The sequence below is a fragment of the Rhinatrema bivittatum genome, chromosome 1, assembly GCF_901001135.1.
Source record: "Rhinatrema bivittatum chromosome 1, aRhiBiv1.1, whole genome shotgun sequence".
NCBI classification, from domain to species: Eukaryota; Metazoa; Chordata; class Amphibia; order Gymnophiona; family Rhinatrematidae; genus Rhinatrema; species Rhinatrema bivittatum.
In genome coordinates, this window is record NC_042615.1 from 775,068,269 (window position 1) to 775,090,285 (window position 22,017).

The following is a 22,017-nucleotide window of genomic DNA, read 5'->3' on the forward strand; positions in this document are numbered from 1 at the left end:
TTTATTTATTTATTTATTTAAAATTTTTATATACAGGCATTCATGATACAATCACATCATGCCGGTTTACATAGAACAGGGGTGTACAAAGAACAAATGAGTAACCTATTATTTTAGGCAGGTTTGTTTGTTTTTTGCCACAGACAGTAGTGCAAATATGATAAGGGCAATAGAAAAGGGAGCTCTCAGGGGAACCTTTGTTTTTCTTATTTGCTTCACCTGGCAGTGAGGGATGTTCTAGGACAGGGGTGGGCAAGTCCGGTCCTCGAGGGCTGCAAACCAGTCGGATTTTCAGGATACCCCTAATGAATATGCATGAAATAGATTTGCATACAACTGAGGCAGTGTGTATGCAGGTCTCTCTCATGCATATTCATTAAGGATATCCTGAAAACACGACTGGTTTGCGGCCCTCGAGGACCAGAATTGCCCACCCCTGCTAGGACTTGGGCCAAATACCATAGGATTTCAGTCCTGAAGGTCCTGTTAGAAAATTGTAGAAAAATAGTGGATCATTTTCATTGAGGCATGAAGGGTGGGCAGTTTCTCCATGAGACGCAGGAAGAATGTTGGATGACTCATAAGCATCTGATTTAAGAAGTTGGCACCACTGGAATTCCACCTAGATGATGCTGTAGAGGTTAATGGAGCAGCAGGTACCCTTTCATGATCTGTCTTTGGAAACATTGCGATTGGGTAGTGATAAGGCAGCTGATAGAAATCCTGAAGCCCTTCAAAGATGCCACAGAAACTCTGAGTTCCAGAAGTTCCACAGGGGTAGGGGTCACCCCTATAATAAATATTCTGAAGGACAAATTAGAGAGTTTCAGTGAGCAAGAAGGAATGGAAGCAGAGCTGTTGCAGTTTGTGGGCTCTTTGAAGCAGCATGTGGAAGTGAAATTGAAGCCTCTGAAATAAACAATTCTTACATGTTTGCCACACTTTGTGATCCATGGATGAAAAGGAGTCTTGTCCTCTAGTGCCAGCATCTCACATACATTAAGGAGATACTGATAGCTAGGGTGCATGAACAGGCGTGGCAGAGGCACAGATGAGATGAAGCATAAGAAAGACTGGCCACCATAGATAGTAGTGCAGGCAAGGGCAGCACCGCACCCTCCTGGCACGTCCTCCCTCCCCCAACATGCCAAAGCTACGTTGCCCCCATAGAACCATCCCTCTTGACACAGGCCATAGCTAAAGCTTCTGGCAAGAGAGATTCTCACCCCACCTCTGCAAAGGAAACCCCAGCAGAATTTTTTTTTTAACATTTTATTTATTAACAGGACAGGCATCAAAAGACAGACAATTATTATACATACAATAAAATTAAGAATGAAATCACATACTAAGTGTCAGAAAAATAGGATAACATTTGTGCAGAGCAAAAGAAACTGCATAAGGTAAAAGGAAAAGGAAAAGGAAATGTCTAAACCGTCAGATAATATTAAATGATGGTTCCTTATTTACTAGGGATGTGAATCGTTTTTTGACGATTTAAAATATCGTCCGATATATTTTAAATCGTCAAAAAATCGTTAGGGCCACGATACAATACAAATTCCCCCGATTTATCGTTAAAAAATCGTAAATCGGGGGAAGGGGGAGGGCGGGAAAACCGGCACACTAAAACACCCTAAAACCCACCCCCGACCCTTTAAATTAAATCCCCCACCCTCCCGAACCCCTCCCCCAATGCTTTAAATTACCTGGGGATCCGGCGGTGGTCCAGAACGGCAGCGGTCCGGAACGGCCCCCTCAATAGAATCGTGTCGTCTTCAGCCGGCGCCATTTTTCAAAATGGCCACCGCAAAATGGCGGCGGCCATAGACAAAAACGATTCGACGGAGGAGGTCGTTCCGGACCCCCGCTGGACTTTTGGCAAGTCTTGTGGGGGTCAGGAGGCCCCCCCAAGCTGGCCAAAAGTTTCCTGGGAGTCCAGCGGGGTTCCGGGAGAGACTTCTTGCCGCGAATCATTTTCGTACAGAAAATGGCGCCGGCAGGAGATCGAGTGCAGGAGGTCGTTCAGCGGCGGTCCGGAACCCCCGCTGAACGACCTCCTGCAGTCGATCTCCTGCCGGCGCCATTTTCCGTACGAAAACGATTCGCGGCAAGAAATCGCTCCCGGAACCCCGCTGGACTCCCAGGAAACTTTTGGCCAGCTTGGGGGGGCCTCCTGACCCCCACAAGACTTGCCAAAAGTCCAGCGGGGGTCCGGAACGACCTCCTCCGTCGAATCGTTTTTGTCTATGGCCGCCGCCATTTTGCGGCAGCCATTTTGAAAAATGGCGCCGGCTGAAGACAACATGATTCTATTGAGGGGACCGTTCCGGACCGCCGCCGTTCTGGACCACCGCCAGATCCCCAGGTAATTTAAAGCATTTGGGGGGGGGGGGGTGGGGGGGGGGGGGGGATTTAATTTAAAGGGTCGGGGTGGGTTTTAGGGGGGTTTAGAGTGCCGGCTCACGATTTTAACGATTTTTCACGATAGTTTACACACCCAAACGGCAACAATACGATTCCCTCCCCCTCCCAGCCGAAATCGATCGTTAAGATGATCGAGGACACGATTCACATCTCTATTATTTACACTTCATTGTGAAGAAGCATAGTAATTCCAAAGTTTCCCTTAAGTATCAGGAAACGCTTTAAGTGAGCCCTAAAGTGAATACGACAATTTTTCAATTCGGAAAATGTCAAAAAGTTGGGACCTCCAGCTAACTATAGCCAGAGACTGTTTCCAGAACTGAGCCACAGGAAATCTAGCAGCTGGCAACATCTGTGAAATAATATTTTTCCATTTGTAATTATAGAGGGCAATAAAGCCAGTTCTAGAGAGGCAACAAACTCAAAGCCCATAACCTTGTAGGATTTAGCAAACACCTTTGCGCAAAAGCCTTGTACAATTGGACAGGTCCACCATATATGTACATGAGTTCGTCTTAAATAATCAGAACTCGGAGGTCTTTCTGAAACTCTTCCTACCTGCTATGCCCCTGACGCATCTTTTTTTTTTTTTGGGGGGGGGTCTTTCTGACACTGCCTGCCTGCCATGCCCCAGATGTACCACCTTGGGGGTCTTTCTGATTCTCTGTGTACCTAAGATGTCCTAGATATACTATGTTGGGGTTTTGATGCCTCCTTGTTTTTTGATGCTTGGATCCCATCCTAATTCTCCTACCCAACTTCTTTCTTTGTTTTGTTCCCAAAATAAAAATGTGAAAAAATTACAAGTTTCTCCTCTTACACCATCTCTTCTCTGATTCTCCACCTTACTGCTTGTTGTACCCCTTTAAAATCCCACCTAATTATCTCACCCTGCTTCTTTTTTGGTTATATTGGGGTATTTTGTTCCCAAAATAATAATGTGAAAAAAGAAAAAAGAATACAAGTTTCTTCTCCCTCCTCACCTTTTATTTATGGTTTTACACTTTGCTGCATTGCTTCCCTCATGGACTATAATGGGAAACAAATGAACAAATAAACAAAAGCTTTTTTTTTCATTTGAAAAGAACCAAATGAATAACTGTGAACTATGAAATGAATAAACACTACCAAAACTGCTTCTGAATATGCCTAACCACAAAACATGTGGTATTCTGCCACCAGCCCAGAAATGAAAGCTGACAAGGGATAATACAAACCTGCAACAAAACTGAGACATGGCCCTGACGCTAGACTTTCCATAATCTGTAGTTTTACTTGACTCATTACTATTTTGAAAATTTTCCTTTCTTTTCCAACCCTATTATTTTTGTCATTTTGTGTATTACTTTGGTAACACATGTAAAATTGAAATGCCAATAAATATATCTGAATCTGTTCTGAATCTGAGTGAGTGAGAGAGAGAGAGAGAGAGAGAGAGAGAGAGAGAGGGGCACATGCAGAAAGGACCCACAAATAGGTCTGTTGAACATTTTGATGCACCTGGAAATTCTTAAGGTCTCTCTCTCTCTCTCTCTCTCTCTCTCTCTCTCTCTCTCTCTCTCTCTCTCTATATATATATATATATATATATATATATATATATATATATATATATATATTACAGTATATGAGAGAGAGAAATGTTTAATTTCATGGAAGGAAATATTTTAAGATATCAATAAAAAGAGACCCTTAATTTTGCTCTCTGGTAATCAAAAAACAAACACAATGTCAGAAATTATTAGGAAGGGAATGGCAAATTAAACGATGGATGTCATAATGCCTCTGTATCGCTCCATGGTGAGCCCACATCTTGTGTGCAATTCTGGTCACCGCATCTCAAAGAAGATATAGTTGCACTGGAGAAAGTGCAGAGAAGGGTGACCGAAATGATAAGGGTCATGGAACAGCTGCCCTATGAGAAAAGGCTAAAGAAGTTAGGGCTATTCAGTTTGAAGAAGAGATGACTGAGGGGGAATATGATAGAAGTCTACAAAATCATGAAAGGACTTGAACAAGTTAATGTAAAACGGTTATTTACTCTCTCAGATAATAGAAGGACCAGGGGGCACTCCATGAAGTTAGCAAGTAGCACATTTAAAACAAATCAAAGAAAATTATTTTTCACTCAGTGCATAGTTAAGGTCTGGAATTCATTGCCAGAGGATGTGGTTACAGCAGTTAATAGAAATGGGTTTATAAAGCTTTGGATAAGTTCCTAGAGGAAAAATCCATAAACTGCTATTAATTAATAAGTAATAGTAACTTGAAATTTATTTAATGTTTGGGTACTTGCCAAGTACTTGTGGCTTGGATTGGCCACTGTTAGAAACAGGATATTGGGCTTGATGGGTAGATCGCACGCGCACGTAGGTTGTGCGCGTACCTTTTAAAATCTGCCCCATACTGTTTGAATAAAAACACAATTTGAATAATTTGTGAGAAAATTTAATACAAAAATAAAAATCTCACCATATTCCAGAAATAATGCATTCATTAATTTCACTACATTTGCTGTCTGAAAAGGGGTCTTATCTGAACTTGAACGTTCATGTTCCTCAACATTTGACCTTGAAACTGACGTCAACAAGCCCCCTCAGCTTGAAACAAGAGACATATAAATGTGTGTCAGCAATCTAACCTATTTGCTTTTGTTCCTTAAACTCTTTATAAAATAGAGCGCTTTCTCCAAAGTTGACACTAAATGATCACGCAAATCAGAGCTGCAATAATTAGCACTAAAGGTGGAAGTAGGACTTCAATGTTCTGCACCCCCGGGGCGGATTGGCCTATCGGGGGATCGGGCATCCCCCGGTGGGCCGATCGCTCCAGTCATGTGGTCTGCCATGCACGGCCTTGACAGAGCCGCGCTCGGCAGACCACGTGACGTGTCCTGGGCCGGCCTGGGCGGTGAATACCCGGGCCGGTCCGACATTGTGAGTCCGTCGCTGTGCACGCCTTACATGCCTTTTCATTGCTTAAAAAAACATATGTAATGCTCAAATGGCAAGCAACACCCCCTATAAAACTGATTAAACAAGAGTCCGGAAAGCTTTGACATTAAATTAGAATCCAATATATTTTGAAATTAATACATTTCTTATGTATTCTGTATAGTTGGAATACTACAGTATTTTGAAATCTTAGGATTAGTGTTCCACATACTTACTTTCAGGTTGAGTGGCAACCTTAAGTGGTTTAGAGCTCTCTCCTGGTCCCCATTCATTATAAGCCACAACTCGGAAGGAGTATACGTCTTCGGGCTTCAAATTCCCGACAGTAACTTGAAGGGCACCAACTTGAGAAGTGTTCAGTGCTCGTTCCCTGTATAGAAATATCAAGAGAAGTATTTTAAACCTGCTTGCCAGACATGTTGTAATTTTATTTTTATATAAGAGGCCAAAAACACCAGTTTTGCCAACTTGAACTATAAGTTCTACAAAGATAAAATTGGAGTTTGTTTTGAAGCCTACAGCATTTGATTAGAGACACACTGGTATTATGGGAGAAAAAATAAAGGGCCAGATTTTCAAAGGGTTACGCGCGTAAATCCTCAGGATTTACTCGCGTAACCGCTCCTGCAGGTGCAGAGCCTATTTTGCATAGGCCCGGCGATGCGCTCAAGCCCCGGGACGCACGTATGTCCCGAGGCTTGATAAAAGGGGCAGGGCATGGGCTGGCTGGGGCGGGGACATGGCCAGAGGCCTCTGGAGGGCCTCTAGGCTGGGGGATCACGCGCCGGCACTCAGCCGGCGTGCGCACACCCTACACCTGCCCAGAGGCAGGAGCAACTTTAAAAACAAAGGTCGGGGGGGGGATTAGGTAGGACTGGGGGATGGGTTAGGTAGGGGAAGGGAGGGGAAGGTGGGGGCGGCAGAAGGAAAGTTCCCTCCGAGGCCGCTCCGATTTCAGAGCGGTCTCGGAGGGAACATGGAAAGCTGCGTGTGCATGTTATAAAATCTGGCGTAGATACGAAAATCTGGCCCAAATCGAGGATGGGCACTTTATAGTTTTGAAATGATACATTCTAATAGCTGTTTATCTGCCTTGGTAGAAAAGTGAAGGAAAACTGGTGAGGAACAAACTGAATTTTCAAAAGTGTATATGCACGTGAAATACCATATTATGCACATATATTGGCCTTTTGAAAATTACTCTGGGGTTATATATATAAAAGTACACACGAAGCAATTTCACTTTTAATTTTATGTTCACTTGGAAAAAGGCATTTCTTGGGACAAGTAAAACATTTACATTCATCTATTTGAAAATCAAAAGTATACACATAAATGTAGATGTGAACATTTACATCTGCCCCAATGCAGGCATAAATTATGTGCGAGTGTGCCATTCAAGGATTCACAGGTACCTGCTGATTTCCAAAGCATAATTTGTACATGCGGACTGCAGCCTTAAGTGCTATATTTTAAAATTGGGTTAACAATAGGGATGTGAATCGTTTTTTGACGATTTAAAAAATCGTCTGATATTTTTTAAATCATCAAAAATTGTTAGAGTGCGCGATACAATAGAAATTCCCCCGATTTATCGTGAAAAATCGTTAATGGGTTAGCGTCCCCTAACGGGAGTTATTTGGGAGGAGGGCGAGAAAACCGGCACACCAAAACAACCCCTAAACCCACCCCGACCCTTTAAATCTAATCCCTTACCTTCCCCCACCCTCCCGAACCCCCCCAAAACATTTTATGAGTACCTGGTGGTCCAGTGGAAGCCCCGGGACCGATCTCCTGCTCTCGGGCCATCAGCGCCATTTTGGCTGCCACTAATAAAAATGGTGCAGATGGCCTGATAAAAAAAAATCCACCAACCCTTTAAAAATGACCCCTTTGCTTCCCCCACCCTCCCGAACCCCTCCCCCCCCCCCAAACTGTTTTAAAATTACCTGGTGGTCCAGTGGGGGCGCCGGCCATCCAGTGCTCCTACCATGTGACAGGGGCCGGCCAATGGCATGGATACCCTGTAACATGATAAGGGCAAAGGGCCATCGGCGCCATTTTTATTAGCGCAGTCAATGGCCTGAGAGCAGGAGATCGCTCCCCGTGCCCCCACTGGACCACCAGGTAATTTTAAAACGGTTTTGGGGGGGTCAGGAAGCAAAGGGGTCATTTTTAAAGGGTCGGGGTGGGTTTTTTGTTTATCTGCTCGGGCGCAGCCGATAAACAAAAAACCAATCGTGCCGGACTATAAAAATTGAAAGATTTGAATCGGAACCGGAACCGAACCGAATCCGGTTCCGATTCACATCTCTAGTTAACAATGAGAAGAAACATATTTGGTCTAGGTAGTAAGATGTGGTTTGTATCATAAACATTTAGCTAATGACAGAAAAAAAAGAGTCTTGTTATTGTACATTCTAAGGTAAATTTTAAGACCTGCGTGCGGGCGTCCATGTGTGCGCGGTTACCAGTTCGCACACATGGACGTGCTGATTTCATAACTTGCGTGTGTCAATGCGTGCATGTTATAAAATCTGCTACCGGCAAGCACATATGCATCTGATTTTATATCGGCACACGCATGTGTGCATGTGGGCACGAATGCCAACTCACACGTGTAAGGCGGGAAATTTTAAAACATGCACACAGCGATGCCTAAGGCCCCATTTCCAGTTGCCTCCCAGTCTGCTTCAATAAAGGAATGAACTAGGAGAGGACTTCCTAATAGGGATGTGAATCGTTTTTTGACGATTTAAAATATCATCCGATATATTTTAAATCGTCAAAAATCGTTAGAGGCGATATATAATAGGAATTCCCCCGATTTATCGTCAAAAATTGTAAATCAGGGGAAGAAGGAGGGCGGGAAAACCGGCACACTAAAACATCCCTAAAACCCACCCCGACCCTTTAAAATAAATCCCCCACCCTCCCGAACCCCCCCAAAATGTCTTAAATTACCTGGGCTCCAGTGGGGGGGGTCCTGGTGTGATCTTCCACTCTCGGGCCGGGGGTGCATTGATAGAAATGGCGCCGGCGCCATTTTGGTTCCTGTCCCCCGACGTCACGAGCGTAGGAGATCGCTCCCGGACCCCAGCTGGACCCCCAGGGACTTTTGGCCAGCTTGGGGGGGCCTCCTGACCCCCACAAGACTTGCCAAAAGTCCAGCGGGGGTCCGAGAATGACCTCCTGCACTCAAATCGTGTTGCCGTACGGCCGGCGCCATTTTGCAAAATAGTGCCGGCCATATGGCGCTACCTTTGCCCTGTCATATGACAGGGCAAAGGTAGCGCCGGCGCCATTTCTATCAACGCAACCTTGGCAAGAGAGTGGAAGATCACACCGGGACCCCCCCACTGGACCCCAGGTAATTTAAGACATTTTGGGGGGTTCGGGAGGGTGGGGGATTTATTTTAAAGGGTCGGGGTGGGTTTTAGGGTTGTTTTAGTGTGCCGGTTTTCCCGCCCTCCCCCGATTTACGATTTACACGATATTTAAAAAAACAAAACCGCGTCGATCCGATTCCCTCCCCCCCAGCCAAAATCGATCGTTAAGACAATCGATCACACGATTCACATCTCTACTTCCTAAACCCCCTACCTAACCTGCCTCCCATTTTTCCTACTAATCCTGACGTCTAAAACCCTGCTAAGTACCCTACATTTTTTTTGTTTTAAAACTTACCTGCTCTCTGGAGCAGCAGCCGGTTGCACGTGCCAATCGGAACCCAGCACGTGCTTCAGCAGGAGAGTGCCTAAGCTCCGCCCAGACCCTGCCCATGTCCCTCCCCTGCCCACCCCTTTTGGCTAACACTGTTCTAGTGCATGTACCAGGAGACATGCGGGTGGCTACAGGCCATTTAAAATCCACACGGTGTGTGTGCGGCTCAGCCAGGCACATATCTCCCAGAATCACTACAGGCAGGACTTTTAAAATTATCCCTTAAGCATTGTAAGTACTGTTAACAGATGTGTATTCTACAGGATAATAACTAGAATCATACAAACTAGTCTGCCTATTGGCATTAGATAATTACTCTATAGATGGATGGCGCTGCGACAATGTATTACTTTTTTAGGTTTTGACTCCATTACGGAGCGGCCTCGGAGAGAATGGAGGCAGGCTGCTCGGCTCGGCGCGCGCAGGTTGCACAATTGTGCACCCCCCTGTGCGCGCTGACTCTGGATTTTATAACATGCGCAGCAGCGCATGTCAGTATATCAGTATAATTTTTGTGAGGCATCAAACATGGAGCTTCATCAATAAAGTTTTAAACAGATGAAGTACTTCACCCCCATGTCATCATTTGCCAGTCTTTTAAATATTGCTTTGAAATGGTCTTCAACAAGATTGGAGTGCAGTCAAATCATTTCTGATGGAAGGATGCCACTGATATTTGTTGAAATTACATGAACAGTGATTTTGAACAAGATTTAAGTTAAGTACCATTCTTCATTGACAAACACTTGAGGCACCTGAATTCACATTTTAAAATCTTGTTGAATTCCATCTCAAAGCAATATTGAAAAGACTGGCATATAATGACAAGGGGTGGAGCATTTCATCTGCTAAAAACTTTATTGATGAAGCTCCACGTTTGATGCTTCACAAAAATTATACACATATATTTTTTTTGAATGTTTATTTCATTTCCACTCACGTTTTGTATTTAAGGTATTTACATTACTACGTGTGGTGTTTGCTCCTTGGCTGGTTTACAGTTTTTGTACCTTGACAAATGTACCCATCCTGCCTCTTATTCAGCAATACAAAATATTTCACTTGGCACCTTGTTCTAGGTTTGCTTTGCTGCCTTTTTATACCTTAACCACAGGGCTGGTGCTTGCATTAGACAAACTAGGAAGTTGCCTAGAGTGCCAAGATTTTGGGGTTGGCAAAATCCTACAAGCATGAGTTCCAGAAGGGTAGTATACGAGAGCTAATGCCAACAAAGAAGAGAGCGCTGTGCTGGAACCACTGTCATCAACAATTAACAGCTCGATACAGTAAAGTGGGGCCGCGGTTACCCTGCTCCTAACCCACTTTCTACTCACTTTTCGGCCGCGTTAGTCCAACCCGCGATACACTATCCCCTTTAACCCATTCTTACCGCCTCTTTAAATCACCGGGTAACCCCTTCCGCACGCGGCATGTATATGAGATGTAAACGATCGAATTAGCTATTCCCTCCCATACAGTAACGCGCGCCCCGACTATCGCTATTTTACCCTGCCATTTTGCCCTGCGTTTAACCTGCTAACATAGCGCCTACCCTTACCCCTGCGTTAGAGGCAGGGGTAATGGTAGACAGCAAACTTTCCCCCAAAAGGAAACCTCTAAAAACCTAAAATCCCCTCCTCCCCTCCTCCTGAAGTGACTCGACATTACTTTTTGTTGCTTTCTTACCTTTTGTTGCTTTCAGCTCCTTCCCTTCTCTGCCGTCCTCCAGAGGGGGCAGCCGGTGGCGAAAGCGGTTCGCAGCAGTCCCCCCCGCACAGGTCCCGGTTCTCCATCCACCCCAATCCTTCCTTCCTTCCTGGCTCGGCCAAATTGTGAAGCGGCTTGCAGCGTTCCCCCCCGCGCAGGTCCCGGTTCTCCTGGCTCGGCGTGAGGTGAGAGCCCACTGTTCTGTGCCCTCTCCGGCACGAGCGGAGCGAAGCGTTCTTTCATTGGCTGGAGCGCCCAAATCGACGGGCGCTCAGGTCAATGAAAGCACATAGACAGGCGTGCTTTCATTGGCTGGAGCGCCCGTCGATTTGGGCACTCGTGACGTGCGTGCTTTCATTTGAAATGACATTTGAAATGACATTTGAAATGACAGGTACCAGCGCACCCAGGATACTGTATAGGCGCTGTATTAAGCGCCTATACAGTAAAATGGGTTGCGCGGGCCTAACGCTTCGCCTAACGCTTCGCCTAACACTTCGCAGACGCGGCTTGCATTTGCAAGCAATTTAAATAGAGTATCGAGCGGTATGTGATCAGAACTGTGCATGCGGCAAACGAGGGTGCGCCCGGCACTGCTGCACTCTTTCTAACGCGGCCTTACTGTATCGACCTGTTGGATGGGGAAAGGGAGCTGAATGACTAAAGGTTTGCCTAGGACTCCGAGGATGCTTGCACCGGTCCTGCTTAACCACTATTCTCAAACTGGCGGTTTTAGCTAAACTTGTGGGGCCCTGGAATCTTAGCATTTCCTCATAATTAAACCCCTTACATGTAATGAGGCCGAGGCCTAACATTTCAACATCTGCAGTTTTTGGAAAAAGAAAACCGTGAAATCAGTAGGGGTTGACAAATCATCTGTTTCACTTGGTTTTGTCTCTGTTGTCTGCTACTCAAATGCAATTGTTTGAAGTTCACCCCACAAATTAGGTAGAGCCCTATTCATAATGTAAGAAGTGAATGCCAAAAACCTAGAATATGAGGCAAGAGGCATTATGAAAGTGCCTGGAGGAAGCAGAATCCATTATGTTTTGAACAAGCACTGTGAGGTGTCAAATAGGAGCCCATAGTAGCTATTAACATGTTTAGTGGACAGTTGTGAGATGAATTTATAGATTTATTTTTACATTAATATTCTGAGTCTAAAATCCTGCAGCTGAAAGTACTTCAGATGTCATTAATAACATTTACTCACTGTTTCATCCTCTCTCATCTATCATACAGCAATGTCTTTCTCGCTGATTTTCCAAACTCTGCTTTTGAAATATCTAAGCAGAAGCAGTTCTCAGGTTATTTTCTGCTTTTACCTTTCAGGTCATTGTTGATTTATGCTTTGATCATATTCACAGGGCAGGTTCATGTATGCACATATGCCGGTCACACATATGCACATAGGGGTAGATTTTAAAAAACTGTGCCCGCATGTACTTTTGTTTGCGCGACCAGCGCAAACAAACGTATGCTGGATTTTAATAGATTCGGGCTTAGCCACGCATATCTTTTAAAATCCGGGGTCGGCGTGCAAGGCTGCGCAAAATTGGCAGCCTGCACGCGCCAAGCCACGCAGACTGCCTCCATTCCCTCCAAAGCCGCTCCGAAATCGGAGCGGCCTTCTAGGGAACTTTCCTTCCACCCCCTCACACCTTCCCCTCCCTTCCCCTACCTAACCCACCCCTCCAACCCTATCTAAACCCCCTACCTTTGTTGGCAAAGTTACGCCTGCCCAAGGCAGGAGTAACTTGTGTGCACCGGGCCAGCCACCGGCTAGCGATTCCCCAGCCTAGGAGCAGTTTCGGAGGCCTCGGCCATGCCCCCAAAATGCCCCCGGGCTGGAACCACATCCGCGGCCCCACCCCGGATGATGTGCCACCGCGACACACCCCCGACACGCCTCCCAGGAAAGCCCCGGGACTTACGCGCGTCCCGGGGCTTGCGCGCGCCGCCGAGCCTATTCAGCATAGGCTTGGCGCGCGCAGGGGGAGCTTGGGGCAGGTTTTCGGAGAGTACGCGCGTATCTTACTTGCGTACCCCTTTGAAAATCTGCCCCATAAGTTGTAAAATAGCTGGACGTGAGTGTATGTCAGCTCAATTTTAAATGAAGACGTGCATGTGTGTGCAAATCTTGTATCTACTGCGCAAGTAGGGAAATTTTACAAGGGGCACACGCCAACACCATTTGCCATTTTCCAAGTTTGTTCCCAGGTCACCCAGTTAAGGGATAGGACTTCCAAACTCCCCTATTTTAATAACCTCCCTTCCCCCCATTAGCTCTGACCATTACAACTCTGGTGAATTGATTAGATTTGTTTTGTTTTATAGCTTACATAGCGGAAGTAATGTTATGTGGCAGGGGACCCCGGCATGTACCAGTGCACGTACTTATGTACGCGCAAATTTCAAGTCTGAATCCCGAAATGCCCATGGCCTGCCCAGACCATGCCCAAGCCCCGCCCCTTTCTCTAAACTTTTTATTTGTGCACACAGTGGGAGATACGTGCGTACACAGACGGCTTATAAAATCCTCTCGATGCACGCCAGCCTGACTTTTGCAAGTATCTCCCAGTTTTGGCAGGTGCCAGGCTTTTAAAATTCACCTATTTGGGTCAGAAATGCTAAGCATTTTTTTTCCTATAGACTTAAAATGGCTTTAGCACACCTGGTGCCCAGTCCCAAATGCAAAACATTCTGATTGGCTGCCTCCCTGTCTTCTCCCCCATCCACTCACCCACACCGAAGAGTCCTGCCTGCCCCTCCCCCCTCCCTCTTCCCCTTGCCATCCTGGCCAATACCTTTTTCTTATCTGTGCCGGGAGTGAGGGACTCGTTGTCCCTCTCCCTGCAATTCCAGCGCTGCTCTGACTGTGGAGCGGGTCAGAGCAGCGCTGGAAGCGCCACTAGTGGGACACAGGGTCCCTCGCTCCCGATACAGATCATAAAGGTATTGATCGGGATGGGGAGGGGCAGGTGCCAGGACTCTTTGTTGTGAGAGAATGGCTGGGGAGGGGGGAGGGGAGGTGGGGAGGAGGCCGATCAGAGTGTTTTACAATCAGGACTGGGGATTGGGGCCAGGCACGTCCTCAAGTTTTAAAAAGGTTTAGGGAGGGGTTTGAGGGTAGAAATCTACAGCCTGGCAAGTCTTTTGTATCACATTTTGGGGAGGGGGGGAGGGAGGGGATTGGCCCTCCAGTCTGTACCTTTCTTTTATTAGGTAATGACAGTCACAGCGCTACTAAGAGCTGGATATCTTCTAAAGATATCTGGTTAATTAGTGCATTAACCTGCCACACAAGACCAGATAACAAAAACTAACCAGCTGCAATCAAACATAGCCAGTTAGGTTTTTGTTATCCTGCTATACATAGCCGGATAACTTTAGCCTAGTTATATTCAGTGGGTCCTTTATCCCAGTGAATATATGGGACAGGTTATCCAGCTAACTTTAGCTGGATACATTGCCATTAACCGACTTTCTGAATATGGGCCCCAATGAGCTTTAAGCAGTGGTTTAGATACGGATAGAGAAGGAAAGATGATGCCAAGGAAAAAGGTATAGCGAGAAAAGAGAACAGGGTCTAGGACAAAGCCTTGAGGCACAGTGACTGATAGCAGATTGGAGAAAGAAACCCCAGAGGATATAGTAGGAAGGGAGCGGTAAGAAGAAAAGCAGGAGAGAACAGATTCCCAAAATCCAGTGGAGTGCATTGCACCAAGGAGTAGGTAGTAATCAACGGTGGCAAAAAGCAGTGGATAGGTCAAGAAGGACAAGGTCAGTGGAGACTTTGACCAGCACAGTTTCTGTGGAACGTAGAGCTTAGAGATTTAAGTGCTCCTTGTGCCCAAGCTGCCTTGCATTTCTAATAAGAACGCATGTTCACCCCATATAAATCTCACTACAGTTTCTCTCATTTGTCTCTCTCTTTATCTGCCTCATTCTTCCTCCTTTCAACCATTTCCTTTCAAATTACAAATTCAAGTGCTTTCATATACAGCACTCAAGCAAACCTTTTTGAAAATATTTATCTTGACTCCTGAACAAGTGCCACAACAGATTTCATTCCAGGCATGCCCCACAGTCCTCTGCTCTGTTGAAGAATGGCACACATTAAGCACAAGAAAATAGCATGCTTTCCATAAAGGCTTCAGAATGAGGCACTTGGGGCATTAAGAAACAAACCGAAAATTTAAAATATTTTCAATGACTTATAAACCTGTCACTATATATTGTTATTCCATATCAAATTTCCTTTGTTGTTATGCACAAACAACTAAAAAGACTTTCACCTCAAAGCTTTTTCAAAACCATTGAGAACAAGCTAATGTATGTAGAAAAACAGTGCCACTGTTCAGTAAGGTTGGTATGAGTGCTCCATTCATTTTACAGACCTTCTATCTAAAATAATTGGCAAGAATTAGGAAACTTGTAATCTACAAAGCCTTGTAACCCTGCTATACAGAGCTGAATCCTAACTTAGCACCCTGCCCCAGAAACTGGTCCTAACCCACTCCCTTCTTATGGGCTGGTGGCAGCGAGAACAATGCCCACCAAGGTCTCCTGGGGCAGATAGACTTGTGGGAGGGTCAGAAGCTGAGCAGGAGCAAGATTTTATGCCTGTTAAGCACAAGCAGTAACCACTTTCTGCCGCTGAAGTCATCTCACTCTCACCCACCCTACTTATCTGTTATTAACCCTGCTTATTTACTTTCAATGCTTGTTACAATAATCTACTTTGTTTTGCCTGTTGCAAATAATCTACTTTGCAAGGCTTGTCAAAATAATTCATTTTGCAGTGCTTGCCACACTAATCCTTTGTAGTCTTTACTCTAATAATATACCTTTCTAATCCTGGTCTCACAAAAATCCAGGCTGCAATAGATTACTGTTTAATTCTGATCAAAATAATTGAATGAGTGCAATAACTGGTGTTTGTAGACACATTATTGTTCACTCTATACTTTTATTCATAGGTATTCTGTTGCAGCAAATAGATGTATTGGAACAAAAAGATTAACTGGAAGTCAGAACTGTAATACACAGCATTTCATCCAGGAGGACTGTGCCTATTCCATAAGGAATGGGTGATCTTCTCAAAGGAACTGTTCAGTGGATCACACATTAGCGAATGAAGCACTATTGCATCAGATGAGCAGAATGGAGACCTGGCATGGTGCCAGATGTGCCTCAGAAATCCACAGGGCCTGATTGGGTATAGCTACACTGGAAAGGGGCCATCTTAGTATGTGGTTGAGGCAGTCCTGCAATGGGCTGACAGGTGGGAAGTTCAGGCAGTACTTGGTTTGCTGGCTCTGGAATTCTCAGAGCATAAGCCAGGTACACCCATAGCAGAAGAAGTTGTCCTAACTTGGAAGTATGCTAGAGGTCCAAGACTTACAGATCTGGCAACTCACTTATAAATGGTGAGCCAACAGACCTGGGAATTTTGAATTTCCTTGTTTATCCACAGCAGTCAGTCAGATAACTTTACATGGACAAGGTATAGCGTATTAGAGCCTAACAGGCTATCTCTGATGTCTGGTATCATCTGACTAGGTAATTGCCAATCTTGAGGCTATACCTGTGAAAGTATACATGCACCATTTTGCAAGGAAACAATGTGCAATTCTCATTGTCCATTTTCCAATTTTTTATTTTTTTTTTATATATGCAACTAAAATATCTCGCTTTCATTCAAATATTCATCAACACTTTCTTGACGATTAAGACCACTTGGCAGGAGAAAATGATCAACACTTATCTTTCAGAAGAGGGAAAGCTTCCTCTCCTTCTTTTGTTGTTTGATTTTCCACATTGTTCTGGTACCGAGCCCGACACTGACAGCAATTCAATGTATCATATGCTTCAGGGGCTAGAGAGTGTGTGTATTGACTTTCTTCCTTCATATGGATGCCATTTTCACAAGAAAATGGCGAGGAAGGAGAGGAAGCTTTCCCTCTGCCTGGTCAGATGATACTGGACATCAGAGATAGCCTATTAAGCTCTAATACCCCATACATTGTCCATGTGATTATATTTGCAGGGGTTATTAAGAAGAGGCATCTATTTATTACAGTCAGATAACTTTGACAGATTGTTGACAGTCTTTTGATTTTACAAATAAAGTTGCAGTCTTTTATATCCACTCATGGTTTGCTCATTGGATTGAGAGTGCTGAAGAAGAGGCAATGACTGAAGTCATGGTTGTCCATTGTATCCACCTGTTTATAGGAAGTGTATTCTTTACTGTGCTTGAGCAGCTTGGTGAAATAGGGAAAACACACCTTACCTGATGACATCTCACCTTTATTTCTAATGGGGAAATAGAGTATACCAAACATTATAGGACCAAACTGATTTCCTAAATAATTTGACAAATTATTTCTTTGTATATTGCATGAGTTTTAGCCTCTGTTATCATATGGATAACTATCGTCTGAACAAAAAGCAAGATTTAAGACAGTTGCTTCTGTGAAAAACAAAGAGGTGACTGCTCTAGCCTTGGTTCTGAAGAGCTGTAGTACTCCAGCGAAGCAGCAATTACAACTTCATCAAAAAGGCTGCACTCAACAACAGTCAGTAAGTCACATAGCTCCACATTAGTCCAGAAGTTGGTTGTTATTTGTGTTTGATATTTTTTTTTCTATTCTCTATCTCGCTTACTAAAAGCTTCTTCTTAAAAAAAAAAAGTTTGAAGTGTTACTAAGTGTTCTGCATATGATGCTCTCTGATAGAGTCCAAAGAAATGCTGCAATAACTCTGCATGCTTTACAGCACAAATTAATGACTGATATATTGTCTTGCACAATATAAATTATTCACACCAGTTAACTGCAGCTAGTGTAATTTTTAAGAAGCTATCATATGAAAGAAGTGTATGTAAGTGAACAAAGATGCTGTGAGTCTTTTAATAACAGAGTACCATAGTAGATGACAGAAACATATCATCTGGTCTATTTAATTATTTAGTCCACACAAAGGACACATCCCAGCTGTCAGTCTACTTATGCAGGTCAGTCATTTTTATCTTCTTCCTTTGTACGCCACCATCTTGCACAGAAGAGAATACAAGATGTCCCTGTAGTTCCCCTTTCAGCACCCACTTTTCCTATGCCTAATCACCAAGCTCTATAATAATCTAAATAGCCAGCAACACCAGTGTGGCCAATGCCTGAACATCTGGCCTTTTATGTCTCCTGCGTAGCCTACCAGACAGACCCAGCTATGCGAGTGACCGTGTTTTTGCTAGAACTTCTACTTATTCCACAACAAGCAGCCTGCCAGACCAACTCAGCTGCTAGTTCATTTGACCATGCAACCTGCCAGACAAACCCAGTCATGTGGATGCCTGTGTAAGAGCTGGGTGGACATTAAAGTTCAGAACAAGATAGGAAAGATAAGATAGGAGATTTAGCTCCTACACACTTTGGCTACTAGAAATGAATGGGGCATTCTAGACCAGAGACTAACAAGACCTAACTTTTAAAGAAAGAAAATAAGCTGCTTAAAGAGAGAAATCATGTTGCATGAGCAACTCTGCCCTTTGCAAAACAACTTATAGATATTGGAAATAAGCCCTTCTGGCTCTGTGCAAACCACTTTAGCCTTGGCATCAGTCCCTAAAAGAATATCAGAGATAGCTGTCTCTAACAGTAAACAGCTATGATGACTTTTCAATTACTGAGCAATTTTATTTAATTTTTAATTTTTTTATATACCAATATTTGATCTCAATTGAGATATCACACTGGTTTACATTCAGGTACTGTAGGTATTTTTCTATCCCCAGGGGGCTTACAATCTAAGTTTTTGTACCTGAGGCAATGGAGGGTAAAGTGACTTGTGCAAGGAGTGACAGCTGGACTTGAACCCTGGTCTCCTGGTTCATAGTCCACTGCTCTAACCACTAGGCTATTCCTCCTCCCTGTAGAAACTGTAGCTCTGCATGTACACAGCAAGAGTCTATGAGACCTATCTCATAGTATTTTGACCCGTGCTCAAAAGACTATGGCATGAACCTATGACTCTGGATTCTACCCATGATACTGGCCTGCTGTCCACAGACTCTGTTGCATAACCACAGCACACCCTGGTCATTAGCACTGTAACCTATGGAACTTTCAATTGATGCCTTGGTATAGAAGCTGACCTCTCTGCATAAAAACAATGTATGCAACTTGCATAGTTCAACAGATGGGGACTTAATGATAAGAAGTCTTGGCAATAAACAACTGCCACAGCCCAGTGATCACACCCAGGGTGCATCCAGGTAAGGAACTTAAGTGTGAACAAATATAGAGTTCTGACAGAAGAAGCTGGAAAAGATAAGATACAAACCCCAGCCAGAATTGGAATGGTGCCTAAGGGTGTGATCTCAGTTATACATCTCTACCTCAGCTCTACTACATCAGGCCATGAGTGAGAGACTTGGCTCATCATCATCAGTAAGAACCACAATAAGATGAGAAAAAGAAAGAAAAAAAAAAGAATAGCCAGAAGCAGAGCCAACTCCTGACAAAATTACTGACCAAACTCCTAACCAGACCTTTAGTAGACCTAAAAGCTTGTACAGGTGAACACAAGATGAGCTAAGTGAATGAGGAATAACCTTTTCAGTGAGTAGCCAGGTATAAGGTATAATGTACACCAGTGTGGATTGGGCTATACCTCTGTATCTAAAATTGTGAGCTGTAATCATAGAACTCATAATTAATTATGTTCATTCACATGAGTCTCACAGCCCCCTGTGCTGACACAAACAGCATGCAGGAAATCTACTGAGCATAATGTATGCTCAAGTTCTGTATTATCAAGTTCTCCTTCCTTTAGTTTCCTTTAGTCTTTAAGGGTATGGTAGCAAAATGGATATAAAGCAATTTATACTTCTGTATATCTAGACCAGTTCTAGGTCACAAATACAATATTTTACTGAATGGACATTAGCTCATAACATCAGAAATGTGCTTGATCTGTCTGGCAATCTGTGTTCAGGACTGCAAAGGTAACAGGGTATTATGGGGCATGATGGGAGCCTATGTAAAGCTGTGTGTGTAGAAGCTTAGGAATCACTGTCTGGATTTTCTCTATAGCTCTGCTCAAGGCTATTAAATTCTCACTTCTACGTGCAAAAGAATTTGTTGAAAATCAAAGGAAATCTTGTTGAAGTCCACTATCACCAAAGACACAGATCCTATAAATGTTGAACACTAGACAAAAAGAGGTTTTCTCATTATAAAATCTCAAAAGTGACTGTAGATCATTTTGCCTAACATATCAACGTGTTAAAGTATAATTATACTGTTCCTCTATATGTCATAAATGAGCAACAAATGCTGTTAAGATATGTCAAACAGCTAATTAGTTGTGTCAAGATGGAAGAGTCATGCTAATGTTGTTTGCTGAGCAATGAATAACATGGAGATAGCGCGGGACAATGCTTTAGCACCTAAGAGTTCTCCTGTTACCTCGCTACCTCCTGCTATCATTATTCTGAGAAACTATATTACTCTTTCTAATAGGAAAGAGCTAGCTTAATGGGTTATTGGAATGATAGGTCACAGTTGCAAATGTTATATATTCAGAAAAAGGCAAATATGATATTTTTTCCATTGATTCAAGACTGTTTGACTGTCATTAGCAGAAGAGACTCCATGCTTCTTTAACAGCAATCAGTTCCCCCCTGCCCTGCCACAGTAATGTTATTATTTGCTACATTCACCATACACAAAATAAAACAAAAATATTTCCTGCGAGTATGTGCAGAATGTTGTTAAGTTGATTTTTTTTTTTGTTTCAAACCAACGCCTTTTGCATTGCTACAGTGGTTCTGCAAGTAACATAAAATCCCAAGCTAGCTATGTTCTCAAGGAGTTAATTTAAACAAGAACAATAGGTTTCGGTGACGAGGACAAAATGCAAGCCTGCTAAGATCAAACAGTGAAAAAAATAAGCAGTGTGCAGACTTGGCTGGGCCCGAAGAAAGAAAGAAGAACAAAATTACTAAATATGCAGTGCAGAAAAAAAAAAAAGAGGGCTAGAACTGAAATGAAGTATATCAGTGCATGGAAGCACTAGACATGCACCAGATAAAACAGAGAAATGAGCATGGCAACCCTTGCCCCAAGTAAGGTCACCAGGAGAAGGAAAAAGAAGAACTCTGAAGCCAATTCTGATTACATCCAACTACTCATATAGCCTTATTTTTAGTACAGGAACATCAGGGTACAAACCAGAACAACTTAAAAAAAATGTCTTATTTTGCAATACCAGGGATAATAAAAGTCTACGTTTTCTATAAAATAGAAAATGAATAAAGAACAATAGGCAAAATAGGAGATTCATTGCAAAAACTGTATCAAAGAAAATTATATTGTTTTATACATTTGTCAGTTATTTTCCAAATGGAATGAATTTGGATGAGGACTTTAGTTCATATTTGTGCTTTGGAACATAACGAATGTTGCAAAAGGTTATGTAAAAGGGATCAGGGTCTGCCTGCCTGTCTGTGGGAAAATAACTTTCTGAAGACGGACTGGAAAGTCAACTATATGGCAAGTTTCAAAAGCTGTCTTACTGAGGTAGCAAACTGACTTCACCTGTTGAAACTGAAGGTAAATCCAGACAAACGTGCAGCAATTTGGTTTACTGAAAAAGCTGATGAGAGAGGACTACCTTGCCCTTCAGTGCTGGGTATTCAAATTAAGTTAAAAAATGTGGTTACTACTATGGGAGTCAAATTTGACTCACAGTTGGAATTTGTTCTCCGTGTTTCTAAGCTAGTGAAGAATTCTGATTTCTTGGTGTGCCTTATTTGGCACCTCAGATCCTTCCTTAGTATTGTAGATCTTAAATTTTTGATCCACGCTCTTGTCCTTAGTTGCCTTGCACTTTCATTTTGTTTAATTTACTGGTTACAGTTAGTGCAGAAAACAGCTGCCAAGCTTATTTAAAAAAAAAAAAAAAAAGTATGAGCATGTTACCCCCCTGCTACAGGATCTTCATTGGTTGCCAATTTCTCTGCAGATGCAATAAAAACTTGCCTGTCTCAGTTTCAAAATGCTTCAGTTCAGTAACCCACAGTTCTTGTTTAATCTGTTATGTCCCTAGCTGTGTTTTATGATCACTGAAACAAAGACTGTTTAAAGAAATCAAATCTAAAAGAACAAGGAAAATGGTATTTTTTTTTATCTTGATCATG

General features: G+C 43.4%; 1 protein-coding gene across 1 annotated transcript in view; it reads right to left on the reverse strand.

Moving 5' to 3' along the window:
• Window positions 1-22,017, reverse strand: part of DCC (DCC netrin 1 receptor) — a 1,677,934-nt gene that overhangs the window by 770,239 nt on the left and 885,678 nt on the right. The window contains exon 9 of the mRNA XM_029571056.1: window positions 5,597-5,751. Within this exon, the coding sequence (XP_029426916.1) occupies window positions 5,597-5,751 (155 nt within the window). The remainder of the gene's footprint in view (window positions 1-5,596; window positions 5,752-22,017) is intronic.